The sequence below is a fragment of the Pan troglodytes genome, chromosome 15 (assembly GCF_028858775.2).
Source record: "Pan troglodytes isolate AG18354 chromosome 15, NHGRI_mPanTro3-v2.0_pri, whole genome shotgun sequence".
NCBI classification, from domain to species: domain Eukaryota; kingdom Metazoa; phylum Chordata; class Mammalia; order Primates; family Hominidae; genus Pan; species Pan troglodytes.
This window is the reverse complement of record NC_072413.2, coordinates 18,725,090-18,748,359: the sequence shown is the minus strand read 5'-3', so window position 1 is coordinate 18,748,359 and position 23,270 is coordinate 18,725,090. Positions and strand designations below refer to the sequence as shown.

General features: G+C 39.1%; 1 protein-coding gene and 1 long non-coding RNA gene across 2 annotated transcripts; one reads left to right on the top strand and one right to left on the bottom strand.

Moving 5' to 3' along the window:
• Positions 1-1,302: 1,302 nt before the first annotated feature.
• LOC107968106 (uncharacterized) lies at positions 1,303-1,997 on the bottom strand. Its single transcript, XR_001709014.4, has 3 exons — positions 1,908-1,997; positions 1,504-1,577; positions 1,303-1,391 (listed from the first exon to the last, which is right to left on the bottom strand). It is a non-coding gene; the product is annotated as an uncharacterized LOC107968106 (long non-coding RNA).
• On the top strand, positions 1,972-21,789 carry TTC5 (tetratricopeptide repeat domain 5). The gene is made up of 10 exons (XM_520664.8): positions 1,972-2,119; positions 6,065-6,197; positions 7,211-7,422; positions 8,830-8,980; positions 9,390-9,481; positions 11,827-11,883; positions 12,419-12,565; positions 12,747-12,961; positions 16,145-16,289; positions 18,515-21,789. Exons 1-10 carry the CDS (start codon positions 2,069-2,071, stop codon positions 18,632-18,634), a joined length of 1,323 nt encoding a protein of 440 aa, XP_520664.2. The 5' UTR covers positions 1,972-2,068; the 3' UTR covers positions 18,635-21,789.
• Positions 21,790-23,270: the final 1,481 nt, after the last annotated feature.

The following is a 23,270-nucleotide window of genomic DNA, read 5'->3' as shown; positions in this document are numbered from 1 at the left end:
TGGGTTCTGGTTTCTACTTAGTTTGAACTTTCTTGGACTTAGTCTCTGTATCTGTAAAATGAAGGACTGAATTAAGTTATCCTTACAGCCTTTTCTAACTCTTAAATTTTAGGATTGATTCTTAATGGTTTAAGATGTGTTAACAATGGAATTACCCTAAATGTCAAATCCCATTGTTTTTTAGGTAATAAAAATTATACTGAAATCATTTGAAGATATTTTATATTTAGTCATTGTAGAAAGGCAATTAAATACCCCTGCTTTACATAATTGAAAAGCAAGTAGTGTTTCCTTCACTAGGAATATAGAGTATAAAATCTCTTAAAAATTATTCTTAGTGTGCACCAAAATTATTTATTACTGTTTTTTTGAGATGGAGTCTTGCTGTGTTGCCCAGGCTGGAGTGCAGTGGCAGCATCTTGGCTCACTGCAACCTCCGCCTCCTGGGTTCAAGTGGTTCTCCTGCCTTGGCCTCCCAAGTAGCTGGGATTACAGGTGCATGCCACCACACCTGGCTAATTTTTGTATCTTTAGTAGAGATGGGGTTTTACCACATTGGCCAGGCTTGTCTTGAACTCCTGACCTCAAGTGATCTGCCCGCCTTGGCCTCCCAAAGTGCTGGGATTACAGGTGTGAGCCACCGTGCCCAGCCTCGTGTGCACCAAAGTTAAAATGTCTGAGAAAGAGGATGAAAAATTTTAAAGTTTTATGGCTGGGTGTGGTGGCTCATGCCTGTAATCCTAGCACTTTGGGAAGCCGAGGAGAGTGAATCACGAGGTCAGGAGATCGAGACCATCCTGGCTAACACGGTGAAACCCCGTCTCTACTAAAAATACAAAAAATTAGCCGGGCGTGGTGGTATGCACCTGTAGTCCCAGCTACTCGGGAGGCTGAGGCGGGAGAATCGCTTGAACCCGGAAGGCGGAGGTTGCAGTGAGCCGAGATGGCGCCATTGCACTCCAGCCTGGGCTACACAGTGAGACTCCATCTCAAAAAAAATTTTTAAAACATCCCTCCCTATTTTATAGCTAACGACATAGATTTTATAGGTTACAATACAAACTATTTCCTTTATGTTGGAAAATGATTTGAGGAAATGATTTTATGTACGTTCATGATTTCTGCCTTGAACGTTTTGCTTGTTAGGTTCACAGAATCAGCTTGAAGCTGTAATTAAAACTAAAGCAAAACTGCCAGGAATATTACATGACACTTTAAAAGATTTATTCACAAGTTTAATATATTCACAAGGTACAAACTTGAAAGTTACAAAAACGGCATAGAGTGAAAAGTCTACCCCAGTTCCCTGGTCACTCATTTTTGCTCCAGCCACTCACTTCTGCTCTTTGTAAGCAATAGTCTTGCCAGTGTCTTGTGTCTCTTTCCAGAGGCTATGTAGAAGCAAATAATTTTTTATTTAAAAATGTTTATATTTGAATAGGTGATACATATAGATAGCAAGAAAATTCAAAAGGGCAGGCAGTGAAAATTTTCTTCGCTCACCCACAGTTCCCCAGTTTCTGTGTTTCCCTCTGCAGAGACAGTCATCCTTTCTTATATATCCTTCCGGATGTTGTCTATAAATATGGAGGCATTATCAGTGTAGAGCATGGTGGTTTTTATGAGCCATCCCAAGTGTAGTATTTATTAAGATAGTGCATTAAAATAATAAAATTAATCATAGAAAATTATTGCAAAGTTTGGAAAAGATTGAGTAAAGTAGCTATTGTACTACATGGCTTTCGAAATTTCAAACAACACAGGTGTGCACTTCTTAAACTCTCTTCTTTATGGAGTATTATAATCTTAGTATAAATAAGTAGGAAGACATGAAAGAAGAATATAGAAATTTAGCTGAGGACATTTTGTTTCCAGGATCTGGGAAAGAAAGAAGTTTATGAACTCACAAGTGATTGTAGAGCATCTCTGTGGAAATGGTTAAGTCGGTTTGAACCACAGCCCTTCGGGGGCAGAAAAGCCTCCAGAGCGCCAGATGTCGCTGTGATTCCGCGGTGAGAGAGGGCGTGCGTCTCTGTGGTTATAAAGTTGGGGGTGGAGTGGCCGGGAGATGATGGCTGATGAAGAGGAAGAAGTCAAGCCGATCTTGCAGAAATTGCAGGTGGGGCCGTAGATTAAATTCTGTATGTGTTTTTGTTACTCCGAATGAAGCAGGGAGTCCAGTTTATGTACTGCCCGTGAATTCCCCGGCACACACGCGAAGCTGCGTGCGTCTGTGTGGTTACTATAACAACCCTCGAGGGTGCAGCCGCAGCCAGCCAGGGAGCCTGATTGGAACCTCCTGCTGCCGACCTGACTGCGGTTAATTTCAGTCCTGTATGGAAGAAGATTTGTTGCTCCTAACTGTTCATGTACATTTTTAGAGAGGACGTTGTTTTCTCGATTCATCCATAGCGAATAGCATATACATGTGTGTGGCAGATCTGCATGAACTACTATCACATGTTGTTTTGATCCCTACAAAAGCCATTTAACACCTTTCTGCTTTGAATTTGGCAACAGTCGCGCTAATGACCTGCACTGCAAGTGTCCTGGTTACTCCCCTTAGGATTTCAGTTTTGATTTCTTTCAACCTGTGTAATTCCACTTTGGGGTCTGATGCAGAGGGGTCCAGACTCCACGTAGTCCACAGGTGACTGTGCTTCTGAGTAAGACTAGTCTTTTGGACTTGGTAGGGAGGCGTTAACTAGTTGCTTGGCTCTTTGCCTTTAAGAACCCACGATTTTCCTTAAACCTCAGGAACTCAGTTCTTCGTTCTAAGGCAGCCTGTAACTTAAATATTAGAACTATGACAGGCTTGTAACTTGCCTAAAGGTGTTTAACGCACAAATTTAAATATTGGTGACATTTCTTTGTTCTTGAGTACATTAAAATAGTAACACTTTTTAGAGTGTTCCAGCTGATTTGGATTAACTTCATTTTATTCCCTAATTGTGACTGGCTGAAATCAGAGATTCTCAATTCTGGTTCTATATTAGAAACATTATTTGTGTATGTATGTTTGTATATGCACAGAAAAAAATCTGAAAAGGTATACAAATCAGTGGTTATCACTGAGGTTGTTTGGGGTAATTTTGTACTTTTTGTTTTTTACATGTATCTATTTGAATTTTAACAACTTACATGTATTGATTTTGCCATGAAAAAATAAGTTTCTAAAAACATTCAGTCCAGAGGAAAACAAAACCAAACAACAAAACCAAACAACTTCTTGAATGTTTGGTTTAACAACTAAAACCAATCAATAAGCCCCTCTCTAAAACTCTTAATTTGCAGCCATGTTGATTGCAGGACAAAAGGAAATTGGTTGTAATTTTTTATGAGAATTGTCTTTTCCTAGGTTCATTTGTGGTAAATGTCCTAAGCAGCTTGGGAGAGGATACTTCCGTTATCTTGGGGTGGGGTCGGTGCAGGAATGGAATAAAGGAGTGAAGTAGAGAAGAGGAAAAGGATTAGATAATGGTGTTGCTGTTCATGGAGATGGTGGTAAACTTTGATTTCATTGTTAAAGACATTTTAGTGTAAAAAGAATGTATAAATGGATATTTCTCAAAGTGTGTTTTACAGACAGTTTCATTACAGTCATCTGGGGTGCCTGTTAAAAATGTAGAATTTTGAGTTCTGCTAAACTGTTAAAATCAGAGTCTCTGCAGGCTGGGTCTTGGATATAATACAATAAAATTTGCAGAGGGTGCTAGTCTGTTCCCTTCATTCTGGATAGGATTTTAAATTAAGTATAGCACATATGTATTTGTTAGAACAGGGATAGTTAGTTAGTTAATTCAATCAAGTGTAGTGAATTAGAGCCTATCATGTCCCAAGTCCCGTTCTGGTGCTCAGGTGTAGCTCGAAACAAAACAGATTAAAGGCCTTTCCATCCTGGAGCTTACATTTCAGTGGTGGAGGCAGACAATAGACAATTAATGATAGGCCACATGATTTTAAATAAGTATGAAGAAAAATAAGAGTATGATATAACAGTAGAGGAGAGAAGGAAGGGATTCATTTGGGTTGAGTAATTAGGGAAAACCTTTCTGGAATTGATATTTGACCTAAGATCTAAATGATCATGAGGAATAAGTTATGCAGAGATCTGGAGAAAGTGTCCAGGCATAAGGTCTTCCAGGTGGGCTGAGCTTGATGGGTTTGAGAAACTGCATGAAGGCAACTCTGGCTTGAGTATTGTAGGAGAGAGAATGGTGAGAAGTGAAGTTTGTGTCAGGATGGGTGGTGGTAGGTCAGCTCATACAGTCTTCTAGGTCATGATAAGGACTTGGATTTTATTCTGTCTGCAACGGGAAACTATTTGAAGGTTTGTGATATGATGTACGTTTTTTATAAGATCACTCCCACTACAGTGAGGAGAATGGGAGAGAACAGAAACAAGATGACTGGTTAAGAAGCTCTTGCAGTCCAGGCAAGTAATGAAGCTGATGTAATCCAGGAATGGTCATAGTGGGACGGAGACAGGTGGATGAATTCAGGATGTGTTGTGAAGATTGTTGATTACACTCGATGGGAAGTGATTATATATTTCTGCTGCTCTCTATTTAGTTTCAGGAAAGAATAGGGTATCTGTTATCCGAAATGCTTAGGACTCGAAGTTTTTTGGATTTTGGATTTTTTTGAATTTTGGAATATCTGCATATACATAATGAGATAACTTGGGGATGGGACCCAAATCTAAATATGAAACTTGGTGGCTTATGCCTGTAGTCCCAGCACTTTGGGAGGCTGAGGTGGGAGCATTGCTTGAAATCAGGAGTTTGAGACCAGCCTGGGCAACCTACGAGACTCTTTTTTTTTTTTTTTTTTTTTTTTTTGAGACGGAGTCTTGCTCTGTTGCCAGGCTGGAGGGCAGTGGCGTGATCTTGGCTCACTGCAACCTCTGCCTCCCAGGTTCAAGCGATTCTCCTGCCTCAGCCTCCCGAGTAGGTGGGACTACAGGTGTGCGCCACCATGCCTGGCTAATTTTTGTATTTTTAGTAGAGACCGGGTTTCACCATGTTGGCCAGGATGGTTTCGATCTCTTCATGATCCGTCTGCCTTGGACTACGAAAGTGCTGGGATTACAGGCATGAGCCACTACGCCTGGTGACCCTGTCTTTTAAAAAAGAAAAAAAAAATTGTTTCATTTACACTTTATACACATAGGCTGAAAGTAATTTGATACAATATTTTTAATAATTTTGTGCCTGAAACAACGTTTTGACCGCATTTTGACTGTGTGTCAGGTGTGGAATTTTCTACTTGTGGTGTCAGCGTTTCAAAAGTTTCAGATTTTGGAGGATTTCAGATTTTTGGATTAGGGATGCTTGACCTGTAGTAGAAAAGCTTTGCCTGGTATGACAGGAAGACTCAGATGCATTTAAGAGGAAAGAGAATATTTATTTGTAAAAAATCCAAGACAGCCAGAAGATGACTTGACAAAAAAATCAAACTAAACAAAACCACAATAAGCATTTAAAAGAACAAAATGCTGCAAAAATACCAAAGTTACCAAGTTCAAATTGGTATGTTTGTGGTGGAAAACAATGACTCTCTAACATGTTTATTATATTCACAAAGGTTGTATTGTATTTTCAGATCTCAGCGTATGAAAAATCAGGGATAAAATGGTTTTAGTTGAGAAGTCCAACTTTAAGGGTAAATTTCAAAGTGTTATTCTTTGAGGACCAGGACCATATAGAATGATCTTACAGACTTTTGGTTTATCTTAAGTTGCAGTGTTTCCCTCCTCATGACTGTGGTATGTGAAATGCTTAGTCATATTAGAAGCCCTGCTGAGGCAGGGAGAGAAAATGGTCATCACAATACAGACACTGGCATGGGACAACATGGGACCATGAGAGCTGGCCTGGGGTACTGGCTGCTTTTCCTCATGATTTGTGGCATTTTAGTAAACCTGTCCACCTGCCTATTGTGCCATTCATAGGTGAGAAAGAGAATTGGTATTTCTAGACCAAGAGCTGGTATGGCTAGCCAATTTCAAGTTTCCCTGTCCAGTGATCTTTCCACTTAATGGTTCCATTGTCATACTTTTTAGGAACTCGTGGATCAGCTCTACTCATTTCGAGACTGCTATTTCGAGACACATAGTGTTGAGGATGCTGGGAGGAAGCAACAGGATGTGCGGAAGGAGATGGAGAAAACCCTACAGCAGATGGAAGAAGTAGTGGGTATGAGCCCTAGAGATTGTACAACCCCCATCCTTCAGTGAAATGTGATTGACCTTTGCTCCCTCCTCATTGACTCTTTGGTATCCTATCTGTTACTGCTATAGGGTAGTACAACGTAATATTACTTCTCAGGGCCCCCGTGCAACCTTTCATTCCCTAAGCCACTTTTCCTAAAATTTGATTATAGCAAATGGCATGAAATGAAAGAGCATACTTACTTGAACTATTGCAGTAATCTGACTTTCTGCCTCTAATTTCTTTTACTTTCAAATCCACTTATATAATACCATGGCCATGGCTATCCTTCTAAATCATTACTTGATGCATTTAACCTTATCCTCTCATCTGCCTTTTTGCTCAGGTATCTTTAAAGATTCCTGCTATTGACTAGCTGAAGTCTAACCCCCTTAACCTGGTATTTAAGTGTCCATTGTTTTACTCTGTTTTCTAACCTTATCTCTGACTAATTACTTGCAGAGGAACTTTCTGTTTCATCCAGGTTGAACTGTCTATTCTCCCATGAACATGGCCACATGTACTTCTGATTCTGTGTCTTTGTTTATATCATTTTCTAACCTGGAGGGTCTTTTCTTCTCTCTCTCTGTTTTGTTTTAACGATAACTATTTGTCCTGACTCATCTTCTCTTCACTTGTTAAAGTCCATTCATTGGGCTAATGCCATATGCTCTTTTTCATGGTTTTAATTTTCCATGTTTATGCTTTGTCTTCTCCACTAGATTGTAAACGCCTCTAGGAAAGTTAGCAACCGAGCTGATCCTTGTCGATAGGGGCCCAAGAAACAGATGGCAGAAGGTCTAGAAATAGTGCTTTCTTTGTTGCCTAATTAGCTAACATACACTCTGCCTATGGTGAGCTTTCAATAAATGGTTTATTGATAAATATTTTCCCCAACTCTTTTTATTCCTAAAACTGACGTGTAGTTATTTTTTGAGAGAAAGTGCCCTGGTCTTTAACTTGTTTTTTCCCACTTTATCTTTTTTTCTTCCTCTTAGGTTCTGTCCAGGGCAAGGCACAAGTTCTGATGCTAACTGGGAAAGCACTAAATGTGACTCCTGACTATAGCCCTAAGGCTGAGGAGCTTCTGTCAAAGGCTGTGAAGCTGGAGCCCGAGCTGGTGGAAGCCTGGAACCAGCTGGGTGAGGTGTACTGGAAAAAAGGGGATGTTGCAGCTGCCCACACCTGCTTCTCAGGAGCCCTCACCCATGTGAGCTGCCCCCTATCCCTTTGGAAAGCACAGATGGGAAGGATGAATTTCTTTGGTTCTATGAGTTTCCCTAGGACATGAATAGCAGAGTAGAACTGAAATTGAACTAGGACAGAATCAGGAGGGAGGAAAGGTCAGAGAGCAGACCTGAATGAGGAAAATAGAGGCAGGGGCCTGGGAAAGGAAGATGATGATGGGATCAGGTTCAGGGGGAGAAAGGAAGTGAAGAAAAGCTAGCAGCTAAGCTGATCCTTGTAGATGGGGGTTGAAGATACAGATGGCAGCAAGAATTTAGATGAAAAAATTAGGGCTGGGTGTGGTAGCTTACACCTGTAATCCTAGCACTTTGAGAGGCCGAGGCAGGAGGATCACTTGAGCTCAGGAGTTTGAGACCAGCCTAGGCAACATGGTGAGACCTTGTCTCTACAAAAAAAAAAAAATATATATATATATATATAAAATATATATAATATATAAAAATATATATAATATATATAATATATATAAAATATATATAATATATATAAAATATATATATAATATATATAATATATATAATATATATATTATTAATATATATAATATATATAATATATATATAATATATTATATATATAATATATATATAATATATATATTATATATATATAATATATATATTATATATAATATATATATTATATATATATATAATATATATATATATGGACCAGACATAGTGACTCATGCCTGTAATCCCAGCACTTTGGGAGGCCAAAGTGGGGAGATCATTTGAGGTCAGGAGTTCGAGACCAGCCTGGCCAACATGGTGAAACCCTGCCTCTACCAAAAAATACAAAAATTAGATGGGCATGGTTGTATGTGCCTGTAATCCCAGTTACTCAGGAGGCCAAGGCACAAGAATCACTTGAACCCAGGAGGTGGAGGTTGCTGTGAGCTGAGATCGTGCCTCTGCACTCCATCCTGGGCGACAGAGTGAGACCCTGTCACAAAAAGAAAAATATGGCCAGGCGTGGTGGCTCACACCTGTAATCCCGTGCTTTGGGAGGCTGAGGCAGGCAGATCACTTGAGGTCAGGAGTTCAAGACCAGCCTGGCCAACATGGTGAAACTCAGTCTCTACTAAAAATACAAAAATTAGCCGGGCATGGTGGTGCATACCTGTAGTCCCAGCTACTTGGGAAGCTGAGGCAGGAGAAAGACTTAACTCGGGAGGCAAAGGTTGCAGTGAGCCGAGATCGCGCCATTGCACTTCAGCCTGGGTGACAGAGCAAGACTCCACCTCAAACAAAACCAAACAAAAAAATTAAAAAGGTAAAAAATTAGATTTAGAAGATTGAGTTCAGAATAGATCTGGAAAGGGGAGGTAGAATCAGGAAGACTGAGTATGTGCCCTTTCTATTTGCAGTGCAGGAACAAAGTCTCCTTGCAAAACCTGTCAATGGTGCTTCGTCAGCTGCGGACTGACACTGAAGATGAACATTCTCACCATGTCATGGACAGTGTCCGACAGGCTAAGTTGGCTGTTCAGATGGATGTCCATGATGGCCGCTCCTGGTGTGAGTGCTCTCAAAAGATCTCCAACAGGTTTCTAGAGCAGATGTTTTCAATCACAGCAACATTTGCAGTCCATCTTTTGAGTGTGATTCTGAGGTTTAAGCCAGAGAGGGCATCTTTGTTTTGAAGACACACGAAAGACATTTTGGGGAACTACTTTTCTAGGAACTCTTCGATCTTTTGATCCTAGTTTTCACGTAAGCAAGGCAGGGCTTTTGTACAGTCTGTTCAAATTTCAGTCTGGTGTCCTTGGTGCTCTATCCTAGTGGAGTTTTGGGTATACTAAGTATCGTGTCATTCCTGGTTTGGATTTCTTGTGGGACCTTTCAAATATACTTTCAAGAATGATCAAAATAAGTCATATCTTGAACTTGGACTCTGAGATGATTTGTCACTGTGTTTCTCTTTCAGATATTCTTGGGAATTCATATCTTTCCCTTTACTTCTCTACTGGCCAGAACCCTAAGATCTCCCAGCAAGCCCTCAGTGCCTATGCCCAAGCAGTAAGTACTTATGGTCACCAGGCCAGATGAATAGGCAACAACAGAAGCAAGAGCATTGTTCAGTCTTCCTTGTGGCCCTTTAGCAAGCATCATGGGCAGTGGCAGTGTTTGCTGGCATCTCATTTTTGTGATTTTGCAAAGATGTGTCTGTAGAGATGACTGACTTCTTATAACTTGAGTGTTAGGAACCACTTGCATCGTGTCGCATTGGTGCTGGATAGCTTCTTGACCTGTCTAGGTTTCTTACACACATGTATAACCAAATGACAGAGCTGCCTCAACATGTTCATCTTTTTTAATGGGAAAAAAGTCTATTAAAATAATGCTTATTAATATTTTTGTACATTCATTTTAAAGAACAATGAAAACTTATACTTCAGTGTAAATTAAGTGCTATCCCCAAATTAACCGTTAGGTAATATTATGGCTCTGGATTTCCCATGGGCTAAAAGAGAAAACAGTGTGTAGCTTGTTCTGTGTCATTTCCTAGGAATTAAGTGAATTAGGTTATTTAGGTTTTCAAGAAATTTATTTAGGTTTTCAAGCATTTTTATGTTGATAGGCATTTGCATAGGGCTTTCCCTCAGACTTTGAGTGCCTTTTTTCTCATTATTAGAATTGGCTTCTGACTTCACATTGGTCCTCTGAGCACTTTTTATTTAGCTCTCATATTTACCTTTCTTCTTTTGCTTCTCTTGATATAGAGAATTGCTTTTTAACTTATCATTACTTATTCTGCTCCCTGTGGTAGAATAAAGAACACAGTTACTGTATGTTCATGTTTGCAATTCAGGGACTGCCCTTTTAAATTTGTTTTTCTCCCCCTCCTGCCACCCTCCCCACAACTCTACCTTTGACTTTAAACTGCCCTTTTTCAATCACGGAACTTTTAGAGCAATTATATTTTACTCTAATTTCTTAATTTGGTGAATGTTTACATTTTAAAGAATAGTGTGGTATATTCCTTCAACATTTTATATTTGGCTTCTGCTAAATAGTCACTTTTTAATCTTTTTTTTTTTTTTGAGACGGAGTCTCATTCTGCCACCCAGGCTGGAGTGCAGTGGCACGATCTCGGCTCACTGCAACCTCCGTCTCCCAGGTTCAAGTGAGTCTCCTGCCTCAGTCTCTCAAGTAGCTGGTATTACAGGCACGTGCCACACCATGCCCGCCTAATTTTTGTATTTTTAGTAGAGGCGGGGTTTCACCATGTTGGCCAGGCTGGTCTTGAACTCTTGACCTCAGGTGATCCATCCGCCTCGGTCTCCCAAAGTGTTGGGATTACAAGTGTGAGCCACCGTGCCTGGTCATCTCTTTTTAATCTGAAGTTTTTCGCCCAGACCTGCATTTGTAAACATATCTGAACCAACCATTTAAACAATTTTAATTCATGTTGTTTGTGCTTTTACAATGCGCCAGGAAGAGAATTAAAAAAATATAATAAGCATAGTCATGAACATAGCTAGCAGTTGCTTCACAGCACATGTCTACACTGTCTTGTGGTGTCTGGCCATCTATTTTATCTGTTTAAAAAAAATTCTTTTCCTGGCCATCTATTTTAGTTAGAGTCTGAATTTGGTTTTCTATCTGTGTTTTAAGGGAACTTGGATGTAGAAACATGATTCCGCCTGTGTCTGGAGCTAGGTTTATGGGCAGAGGAAATGCATTAAATGAACACCATTTCTATCCTAGCCTTTCTTCATTTGTTACCAGCACTTCACTATTTAAATTTTTAAAAATCAAAATGATTTCACCTATTTCATTCATTCATTTATTTTTTTTGAGATGAAGTCTCACTCTGTCACCCAGGCTCGAGTGCAGTGGTGCGATCTCGGCTCACTGCAACCTCCACCTCCCATGTTAAAACAATTCTGCCTCAGCCTCCTGAGTAGCTGGAATTACAGGTGCATGCCACCATGCCTAGCTAAGTTTTGTATTTTTAGTAGAGACAGTGTTTCACCAGGTTGGCCAGTCTGGTCTTGAGCTCCTGACCTCAGGTGATCCGCCGGCCTTGGCTTTCCAAAGTGCTGGGATTACAGGCGTGAGCCACTGTGCCCGGCCCACATATTTCATTTACATAAAGATTTATTCTATCTTAATACTACTACATGGATAAATTATAATAATATTTTAAAGTCTCACACATACAAAAACACTTATATCCCTAAGGTTTTGGGACTAAGATATCCACACTGTTATATGGTAACTGCTTCTGTGGTATAAATACCATTTTGGCAAGGAAGAAACTTCCATTTCTCTAGAAAGAGGAGGCGTAGGACATGTTGGGCATGTCAGTCCTTAACATTGAGACAGGATCCACTGATAATGTTTTCATCCCATTATAGGAGAAAGTTGACAGAAAAGCTTCTAGCAATCCTGACCTTCATCTGAACAGGGCGACGGTAAGACCTTTGGGGTGTAGTCATCTGAGGGTCAAATAAATAAGACACCTATGTCTTAGCTTGTGAGGATAACTGAGTTTGCATAGGGACAAGATTGGGTACAGACTGTGAGAGGAAAGCCGTGCTATTTCTATAAATAGCTAGCTCGGTTTGGCTTCAGTATCTGGTGTAGTCACTGGAGGGAAAGGAGAAGGGGCTGAGGAGGTGGAAGAATATGTAGAGAATGGGGGGATCTTTTAGAAGACTTCTGAAATGTTAAGTAAATATAAAGGTCAAGTGAGCCAATATATACAACTTAACTATTTTAGAGTTTGGAAATTAGCTTCTTTGAAATGATTCCATCTTTGGGGTTGTGATCATCTTGGCTAGGAAGAAGGATGTAAGGTGTTACCAGCTCTTCAGGCTGTTTGTTGCAGCACAGGAAAATAACCAGGAAGGAAAACAGTTTATTTCTCTAGATTCCTAGCCCATGGTGCCATTCCCTCGGGATAGTTTGTCTGGATATACTTATAATTGGGATACACTTCTTGTACAGTTGCATAAATATGAAGAGAGTTATGGGGAGGCCCTGGAGGGCTTCTCTCGGGCTGCAGCCCTGGACCCTGCCTGGCCAGAGCCCCGGCAACGAGAGCAACAACTTCTGGAATTCCTGGATAGATTAACCAGCCTCCTTGAGAGTAAGGTAAAAATGTCTGAAGGGCTGAATTCTACTTTTTTTTTTTTTATTTTGTCGTGGGTCAATAAAATAAGAATAAATAGGTTTAGGAGGTAGAGACCCTATAGAAGTGGGTGGGAGGGAAGGATTAGAATCTCAAGGAAGGCGACTAGTTTCCAGCTTCTTACCTATTTCCCCTTCTTTGCAGGGAAAGGTGAAGACCAAAAAGCTGCAGAGCATGCTGGGAAGCTTGCGCCCAGCCCATCTAGGCCCTTGCAGTGATGGGCACTATCAGTCAGCCTCTGGGCAGAAAGTGACCCTGGAGCTCAAGCCACTGAGTACGCTTCAGCCTGGGGTGAACAGCGGTGCCGTCATCCTGGGAAAGGTGGTATTTAGCCTCACCACAGAGGAGAAAGTCCCCTTGTGAGTTTCTCTTGGATTTCCCCCGTTTTACCCTTTTGAACTAATTGCTCTCACTTCCTGTTCTTTCCCTGGCAGTTGAGGAGATTGTCAGTGGTCACAGATTTGTGACTTCTGATTTCCTTCTGTGACTATCCCATGGGCAGATATTGTCTGGGTGATGTTTAACCATCTTTTGATCAGAGGCTTTTGTAGATTCTGTCACTGCCCATTTTGTATCCCTGAGTTTGGTGCTATGTGGATTCCTATATCCATAGTTGAAATTTGGCAGGACATATTTTTTTATAAGACAGAAACCTCAAAATTCTTCTGTCCCTTTGCATTTTCATGATCATAGAAGTTGAAGGAGGACAAATTTCTTAGTCCTGTTTGTACTTAGGTATACTTAGTTCTGAAAAGTGAGCTTTGAGTTATAATTTAAAGTCTGGTTGGGAGATTGTCTTAGATGTCATTCAACTAATATTTATTGAGTGTGTAGTATATGTGTCGTAGGGAGTGAGAAAAAAGAAATGTAAAGGACCCAGGTGCAGGTGCTTCTAGCAGCAGAGGAAATGAATTAAGAATATTTGTTTAGAAAATTTTTGGATCTTGAAAAGTTAGGGTTTAGTGAATGCCACCACTCCTTGGTCCTTCACTCACTTCCTAATCCCTGGTTGACCGGTTTCCCCTTTCTCTTTTCTACTGAAATTGTTATTTTCCTAGGATCACCATTGTCTTTCTAGGCACTGGATCCAGCAACTTCTATTGCATGGTTCCAAAACATTCTGACTTATTTCTCACTATTGCTTTTCACATCCTTTCTGTTCATCTAAACAGAAATATTCACAATTCCCATTATATGCCCAAGCTTTCTCCATGGCATTTTCTAGGGGTTTGTGTGTTTGACGAGTTGAAGGGCAAAAAGATAGTTGAGAACAGTTTAGTTTACTAGAGCAAATCCTAGAGCTGAGAAGAATTAGAAAGGGATATAGACAAAGGTAGGTTTTGGAGGACCTTGAGAACAAATAGATATTTTGCCACTCCTTGGTTTCTCTTTTTCTGCCTAACTTTTAAATCTTAGGTTTCCAGGACTCTATTTTTGTTTTTTTCCTTTTTTCTCTTTATATCAGGATGGCCTATAGTTGCCAACTTTGATCACTTATCAGTGGTTGCCTGACATACTGTGTAGAAGGATTCTGAGGCTTTGACTGGATTCATCAGGAGAGTGCTTTGCTTGATTGCAATATTTCCTGTGAATTCAGGCGTGTCACGTGATGGCATGAGTGTGATTCTTCTCCATCCTGTCTATAGATCATCTTGCCCTGTGATGTCATATAAACCCAAGGCTTTGGCAGCCTCCTATATGCTTACAGATATATCTCCAGCCCAAGCTTCATTTCCAAGTGTTGGATTCCTATAACCAGCTGCCTCTGGGTTCCAATAAGAAATCTCTAACTCAGTATTTCAGTATTACTCACCTAAATCTTTCTCTGTAAACCTGTTTCTCCTCCCTGGATTCCTTGTGAATGAATGGTATCACCTCTCAGTCACTTGATTAAGACTTTTGGAAGAATAGGCTTCTCCATTCTCCAAAAAGATTTGCCTTTTTTGTCCTATAGACTTGACTTCTCTGTGTTTACCACCTTAATTCACCCCCTTATCACTTCTCCAGATAGGTCTCCCTGTTTCTCTGGTTTCCTCCAGTGTTCCACAGTGCTGCCAGAGAAATGTTTCTTAGATGTAAATCTGACCATTGCTACTTCTTATTTAAGATCCCTTACTGGTACTATATGTAGCTTTTGGGATAAAGTGTGAACTACTTAGGTTAGCATACAAAGTCCTTCATGATTTGCTCCCTGCTTCTCTTTCCATTATCTTCTGTCTCTTTCCCACCAGTGCCTTTTGTTTCAACCATGGAACAATTTTGTTGGTTTTAGAACAGCTGTTTTCATGCCTCTGTGTCTTATATACGGTTACTCTGCCTGGATAATCTCTAGCTTCTTCTTGACAGCTAACATCCTCTTCTGCCCCCAACATTTTGTTTTAAAAATTTTCAAACATATAGCTAAGTTGAAAGAATTTTACATTGAACATTTGTGTTCTCAACCACTTATATTCTACCATTAATATTTTATTTTACTTAGCTTATTACATATCAGTCTGTTTATCCTGCTATCAGAGTAAATTGCAGAGATCAATATACTTTACATACTTTAGCATGCAGTCATTAACTGAGTTCAGTATTTGTTTCAATTTTTTCTTTTTATGTAAAATTTACATACAATGAAATGTACAATTTTAAGTGTACATTTCATAGCTTTTAACAAATGGAAAATATCTGTATAACCCAAATAGAGATCATTACCACCATTCTGGGAAGTTCCCTCATGTTGCCTCCAAGTCAAAATCTCTGTTCCTATCCCCTCAGAGGTTTTTAACATTTTTACCGAGGATTAATTTTTCTCTTTTAACCCAGCTGGTTTTTTACCCTTTAAGATTCACTTTGAGCGTCACCTCTTCCAGGAAATCTTCCCTGCTTTCCAATTTTGATTTAGATATTTGTCCTCTGGGCTCCCACAGCCCAATCTGTGGCTTCATTGAATTCAGCACAAGGGAAAAGCTATTCTAGCACCCATCACACTGTGCTGTAAGTGATGACTTCATTGTCTGACTCCTGCTAGACTATAGGTCATTCATAGCTGGATTGGTATCTTATTGCTAAACACAATGCTTGGCACATATGTAATGTTCAGTGAAAGTTTGTGGAGTTAAACTACACAGACAGTGATGGTTAGAGGCTTTGGTTAAGAGTATGATAGTTAAATTGATAGACCAGGAATAATGTTACAACTGTAACATGTTGGTCTAGTTCATCATTAATATTTGTTGAATGGCTTCAGTGTGCTTTGTCCTAAGTTCTTAGCAAAGTGACTGATGAGTTTCAGAAAAATGAAGACTCAGATATATAAAGTGGAAGATGGTACGTCTCATAGGTTTTCTGAGTAACTGAGAAAAAGCATTTGTTTATTTTGTTAGTATTTTATTTTTAAAGTTTAATTAAGTTAAATTTTATATTTTATTTTAATTACCTGTCACTGACTTTAAGTCCAGTATTTTGCTAGTATTTTTAAACCACTGTTTGTGCTCTTCTTTCCTACCCACATACCTTTTTGTTTTCCTCTCTCCTAATCTGTCTTGTCTTGGTAGTACATTTGGCCTGGTAGATTCAGATGGACCTTGCTATGCAGTGATGGTGTACAATATAGTGCAGAGCTGGGGAGTGCTCATTGGAGACTCTGTAGCCATTCCTGAGCCCAACCTGCGGCTTCACCGAATTCAGCACAGAGGAAAGGTGAGCAATGGCTAGGATTCTCTTACAACTCGTAGGCTCTAAAAGTAGAACCAAGCCTATCTTTTTATAAAAGATATAGAAATAATTATATGTGAGTATGTGTGTAGGCTATGTGTATATATATTTGTGTGTATATGTTTTATTTATATATATATGTATTTTTTTTACTAAAAAGGTAAACTGATAAGCAGAAAAATAAAAAAATGCAGTGAAATATTATCACTCAGGTATTACTGCCTTGTAACTGTTACTGTTAACAGTTTGGTGTATATACCTGAATTTTCTTTTCACAAATATATACACATATATCTATATTTTAAATCGTGAGTGGGATATTATATGCAAATGTTTGTGAATGTTTCCTATGTTTTTACATATTTCACTACATTGAGTAGACACGGGGTGATGAAGATGGTAATGATAGTTAACATTTATTTAACACTTAATTGAGTGCTAGACACTGTGCTAAGAGTTTTTATTACCTGTCTTGCCCCATTCAATTCTTACAAAAACCTTATGAATGTAGATATTTAACTACTGTTTAACCATTTAGATCAGAGGTTGGCAAAGCCCATTGACCAAATCTGGCTCGCTGCTTGTGTTGATTAATAATGGTTTCTAGGCTGGGCATGGTGGCTCATGCGTAAAATCCCAGCACTTTGGAAGGCCAAGGTGGGAGGATCACTTGAGCCCAGGAGTTTAAGACCAGCCTGGGCAACATAGTGAGACCCCGTCTCTACAAAAAAATGTTAAAAAACTTAGCCAGGTGTGGTAGCACATGCCTGTAGTCCCAGCTACTAAGGAGGCTGAAGTGAGAGAACCACTTTATCTCAGGAGTTTGAGGCTGCAGTAAGCCATTATTGTCCCATTGCACGCCAGCCCGGGTGATAGAGAAAGTCTGCCTCAAAGAAAAAAAAGAGTATTGTTTCTGTGTTGTTAAATGAAAAAAATTGACAGAAGCATAATATTTTGTGATATGTGAAAATTACAGGAAATTCAGATTTCAGTGTCCACAAATAAAGCTTTATTGGAACACAGCCACACTCATTTGCTTACTATTGTCTGTGGCTGTTTTTGCACTATAGTGTCAGAGGTGACTTGTTCTGTAACAGAGACCATATGACCTACAAAGCCTAAAATATTTACTATCTGGCCCTTTGCAGAAATACTTTGATGACCTCAGATCTAAATTAGTACTTTTATAATAGAAAAAAAATTAGAAACACAGTGAGGATTTTTGTATCTTTGCTTGTATCTATGATTAGTTCCTTAAATGAATTTCTAATGTAGACTCCTGGGTCCAAAGGGTATGCAGAATTCTGAGGCTTTTGATACATATTGCCAAATAATTCTTTGGAAAATTGTACTAGTTAGTTGTCACTACCAACAGTGGATGTAAATAAGTGTTTCTCTGTAGTTTTTTTCTCAACTCTGGTTGGAAACCTTTGAAAAGTTATTTTCTAATTTTACATGGAAAATATAGCATGAATATTAATTTATATTTCTTGTATAAATTGCCATTTTTTGTGTCACTTGTCGATATTTCTGTGAAGACTTAAAAAAAATTGGTTTATGAGAACTTTTAAATTTACTTTACTTGGACTTAAAAGAGCCTGCCTCTCATTGCCATATTTTTTGGATGAAGACTATTTAACATGTTTTACAACTTAAAATACACTTAAACTGATACAGTGAGCTGATACCCTTTTTGTTATTAGGAAAACGGCTACATTCTGTTTCATGTTCTATTTCCTCCTCTTGATATAAAAAAGAAGTAACTTTAATTTGTATTTGGTGGATTAAATTAGGACCTTATAAACATTTGGACTGAGATTTTCTCAGGATTCCCACTGGCTCTGGCCGGCTGCTATGTGTATCTAGTTAATTATCAGGAAACACCGTGGGAAAAGGCAGATTCTATGAGAGTTGGTTGCATTCTTTTGTTAGGCAATGCCAGGAACCTGCCTTTTTTGGATCAAAGAGCTGTCTCATTCTTGTAGTGGCACTACATGACCTTACATGCTCCATGTTTTCCTTCTGAAGATTGAAAACTTTGGGAAATTTTCGTCCCCTTTGTTAGCTCAGTTTTGTCTGATGTGAGATGGAAGTAGAGGGGGTATACAACGGGGGAGGTGGTGCAGAAAGTTGCAAGTGGTGTATCCCCATGCTGGAGCTTTTTCCATCTTGGAATCTGTAGTGAACCTTTGTCTGTCTGTCTTTTCTAGGACTATTCCTTTTCCAGTGTTCGAGTGGAGACGCCCCTCCTGCTAGTGGTGAATGGGAAGCCTCAGGGATCCAGCAGCCAGGCTGTTGCCACAGTGGCATCGCGACCACAGTGTGAATGACCTTCTTTGACTTGCATGCTCAACAGGGAGTGGAGGAGAGGAGACAAGGCCCTGGACAGCCGGTCCAGCCACATCAGTGATTCAGCAGGGATGGGAGGAATGTTCTAAATGAAGACTTTCTCTTTCCCTGCCTGTATTACACTTCATATCTCTTCTCTCTCCTCTGTCCTCATCATGTTCCAGCTCTCTACAGGGCCACATACTCTTCTGGCATATCTCTCCTGTCTCTTCCACTGCTCTCTATGTTTTCAGCAAAGAGCATGGAATTGGTAGAAGTCTTGGGATGTTGCCATGGGACAGAGTCCCCAAGGTTCCTGTTGTTGCCTCCTTCGTAAGCCTCATATGTATATATCAGTTCAGTATTTATTGCTAAAGGAGGGGGCTTAATTTTGTAAAGGCTTTTATTTTTAGCAATTTTTATTTTTATTTTTGAAATTTAGGTCCTTCCTCTTCTTTGGGGCTGGAACAGAATTAAATTTGTTTGAAAACAAAACAAAACAAAACCACGTAGTTTGGCCTGCTTTATTCTCCCTAGGCTTGTATTCTTGGTTTTAGGATCACTTCAATTTATTGGAGTAATACCCCCATTTTTTTCTTTATACAAAGCAGTTTATTTCTCTCCCAGTTAAAAGAATTCCGACAATAGACAGCCCCAGGCAGGAATGGCAACTCCACAAAGTTGCTAGAGACCAGCTTTCTTCCATTTTCCCACTCTGTCATTCCCTAGGGGTGGTCTTCATTATGGTCCAAGATGACAGAGCAATACTGTTCTAATAGTGTTACTAGGCTGAAGGACCAGAGAGAGTTAGATAAATACTCAGTTTCTTTAGAGTCTAGTGACATGTTTTATAACAGTTTATCTTAATATCCTTGTGGTAAAATGGAGAAATGTGAGTGAGGATTAATAACCAATTGAATTGGCCTGGCACAGTGGCTCAGCCTGCAATCCCACCACTTTGGGAGTCCAAGGCGGGTGGATCACGAGGTCAGGAGTTCAAGATCAGCCTGGCCAAGATGGTGAAACTCCGTCTCTACTAAAAATAACAAAAATTAGCTGGACGTGGTGGCAGGCACCTGTAATCACAGCTACTGGGGAGGCTGAGGCAGAGAATTGCTTGAACCTAGGAAGTGGAGGTTGCAGTGAGCCAATATCGCGCCACTGCACTCCAACCTGGGCGACAGAGCGAGACTCTGTCTCAAACAGCAACAACAACTGAATGGCTATAATACATTAATGTATACAGATGAATTGAGAAGTCTTCTAGTGAAATGACTCAGATCTTTGTTCTTGGTCCAGTCCTGTTCAGTTCTTGATCAGTGCCTTGAATATCATTGATGACTCATTAAATTTATAAAGAATGCAGAGGCCTCCTCAGAGAATGGATGATAGAAATGCATTGAGAGAAGTTTTATCTATCTATCTATCTATCTATCTATCTATCTATCTATCTATCTCTAAGTCATAAAGGCTGAGTCTAATAAGATAAAATTTTCAGTCCATTCTTTTGGTCCAAAAAGGCTAACATTCTCAGGTATAGCTTCAACATCATATATGAATATTACTAAGAATCTTAGTAGATAAGCTAAAGTCAGTATGAGTAACCAGTCTGATATAGTTTGCAAGAACACTCTTCGTGGACTGCACCAAAAAAACCTGTGGTAGCAAGAGACAGTTTTTATTAGAAGTACTGTCTGTTATACCACATATGGAGTCTTAAATTAGTTTTGGGTGTCATTTTGAGGCCTAGAGTCATAGAAGAGTGATTAGGAGCTTGTGGGATATAAAATTAACTTGAGAATTGGCTGAAAGCAACTAGGGAAGATGGGGGTAGTAGTATGTGTAAACATTTGAGGCAGTAGAGATGTGGGACCCAAATACTGTTCCCCTTTTACTCAAATTCTGAGATGAGTTGACATGTTCTGTGTAGGGCTAGAGAGTAGAAAAATGGCCAGTAGGTGGTAGCCACAGAGAAGCAGTGCGTACAAACAAGTAAGTATGCAAAATTTGTACATACGGTTTCAGGAATAACTAGAATACCCATAAAATATCCACCTGCCTTAAAAACTAGAACATCATTGATAACTTGGAAGCCCTTGCATACCTCTCCATGATCTCATTTGTCTTCACAGCTATATAAATCTCATTGTATGATTATACCATAATTTATTCATCCTGTTGTTAAAGGATATTTGGGTTTCCAGTTTTTCTTTTTTTACTACCAAAGCACTACATTATTAATATTCTTGTATATGTCCTGATATGTAAGTGCAAAAGTTTCTTTTACAGCAATGGCTCTTGAAGAGTGGTTCCCAGACCAGCAGCATCAGCATCCCTTGGAACTTCTTTGAAATGCAAATTCTCAAGCCCCCTACCCAGACTTACTGAATTCAAAACTATGTGGGAAGAGCCCAGCAATCTGTGTTTAGCAAACCCTCCAGGTGATTCTGATGCACAGTAAAATTTGAGAACCACTGTTTAAGAGTATTGACATAGAATGGAATTGCTGGATCATAGAGTATATACATGTTCAACTTTTTTGAGAAGCACTAAACATTTCCAAAGTGCTTATATTAGTTTATGTCTCTACTATCAATAGATGAGTCACCCCAATGCTCCCCATCCTCTTCTGTGCTTGGTATTATCTTTTAGGTATTGCAAATACAGGAGATTTGAGTATTATTTCCTTGTGGCCTTAATTTGCATTTCTCTGATTATTAATGAGCTTGAGCATCTTTTCATATATTTAGAAGCCACTAATATTTTCTCTCGGTAAAATGCCTATTCGAGTCTTTGCACACTTCTGTATTTGGATGTCAAATTGATTTATATATTCCCTGTACTAATCGTTTGTCTGCATACAGTTTTATCCTGTTTTTTTTTATTCTATTGGGTCTTTTGCTGAACAGAAGTTCTTAATTTCAATGTCATTGAATTTATCCATCTTTTATGATAATGCTTTTTGTGTTTTAAGAGGTTCTTAGCTCTCCTAAAGTCATAAGGACATTTTCCCTCTATTGCTTTATGAAGTTATTTTGTCCTTTTCTTACAGTATGACTTTATTTTATGTTATGTACGGATATAATTTTTTTCATAATGAGTAAATAGCCCAGCACCTTTTATTAAAGAATCAATCCTTTCCCTACTGATCTTTAAAGCCCAGTCTGTCTTTTTCTTTTTTTGAAATTGTCTAGCTTTTTAATTTTTACCAACCAGATGATTATAAAATATCACATAGTAGGCATAAATTACATTTCTTTGTCCATTCCTGTTTCTTTTTCTATGAAATCTCTGTTTTCTTTTGTCCAATTTTTATTGGGTTGTCTTCTTATTGATTCCTTACATGTTCTGGATACTAATCCATTATAAATTATGTTTTTCAAATATATTTATCCAAATCGCAGCTTGCTTTTTCATTTTCTTAATGCTCTCTCTTTTTTTTAATTATTATTATACTTTAAGTTTTAGGGTACATGTGCACAACATGCAGGTTTGTTACATATGTATACATGTGCCATGTTGGTGTGCTGCACCCATTAACTCGTCATTTAGCATTAGGTATATCTCCTAATGCTATCCCTCCCCCCTCCCCCCACCCCACAACAGTCCCTCGAGTGTGATATTCCCCTTCCTGTGTCCATGCGTTCTCATTGTTCAATTCCCACCTATGAGTGAGAAAATGTGGTGTTTGGTTTTTTGTCCTTGCGATAGTTTGCTGAGAATGATGGTTTCCAGCTTCATCCATGTCCCTACAAAGGACATGAACTCATCATTTTTATGGATGCATAGTATTCCATGGTGTATATGTGCCACATTTTCTTAATCCAGTCTATCATTGTTGGACATTTGGGTTGGTTCCAAGTCTTTGCTATTACGAACAGTGCCGCAATAAACATACGTGTGCATGTGTCTTTATAGCAGCATGATTTATAATCCTTTGGGTATATACCTAGTAATGGGATGGCTGGGTCAAATGGTATTTCTAGTTCTAGATCCCTGAGGAATCACCACACTGACTTCCACAATGGTTGAACTAGTTTACAGTCCCACCAACAGTGTAAACATGTTCCTATTTCTCCACATCCTCTCCAGCACCTGTTGTTTCCTGACTTTTTAATGATGGCCATTCTAACTGGTGTGAGATGGTATCTCATTGTGGTTTTGATTTGCATTCTCTGATGGCCAGTGATGATGGGCATTTTTTCATGTGTTTTTTTGGCTGCATAAATGTCTTCTTTTAAGAAGTGTCTGTTCATATCCTTTGCCCACTTTTTGATGGGGTTGTTTTTTTTTCTTGTAAATTTGTTTGAGTTCATTGTAGATTCTGGATATTAGCCCTTTGTCAGATGAGTAGGTTGCAAAAATTTTCTCCCATTCTGTAGGTTGCCTGATCACTCTGATGGTAGTTTCTTTTGCTGTGCAGAAGCTCTTGAGTTTAATTAGATCCCATTTGTCAATTTTGTCTTTTGTTGCCATTGCTTTTTGTGTTTTAGACATGAAGTCCTTGCCCATGCCTATGTCCTGAATGGTATTGCCTAGATTTTCTTCTAGGGTTTTTATGGTTTTAGTTCTAATATGTAAGTCTTTAATCCATCTTGAGTTAATTTTTGTATAAGGTGTAAGGAAGGGATCCAGTTT

What these genes read in the sequence shown, in the direction of transcription:
- TTC5 (XM_520664.8), top strand. Translation starts at nt 2,069, where the DNA reads ATGATGGCTGATGAAGAGGAAGAAGTCAAGCCGATCTTGCAGAAATTG. An exon ending in TCAGTGCCTATGCCCAAGCA is followed by an intron (nt 9,482 to 11,826) that starts GTAAGTACTTAT and finishes ATCCCATTATAG; the next exon opens with GAGAAAGTTGACAGAAAAGC. An exon ending in GAATTCAGCACAGAGGAAAG is followed by an intron (nt 16,290 to 18,514) that starts GTGAGCAATGGC and finishes TGTCTTTTCTAG; the next exon opens with GACTATTCCTTTTCCAGTGT.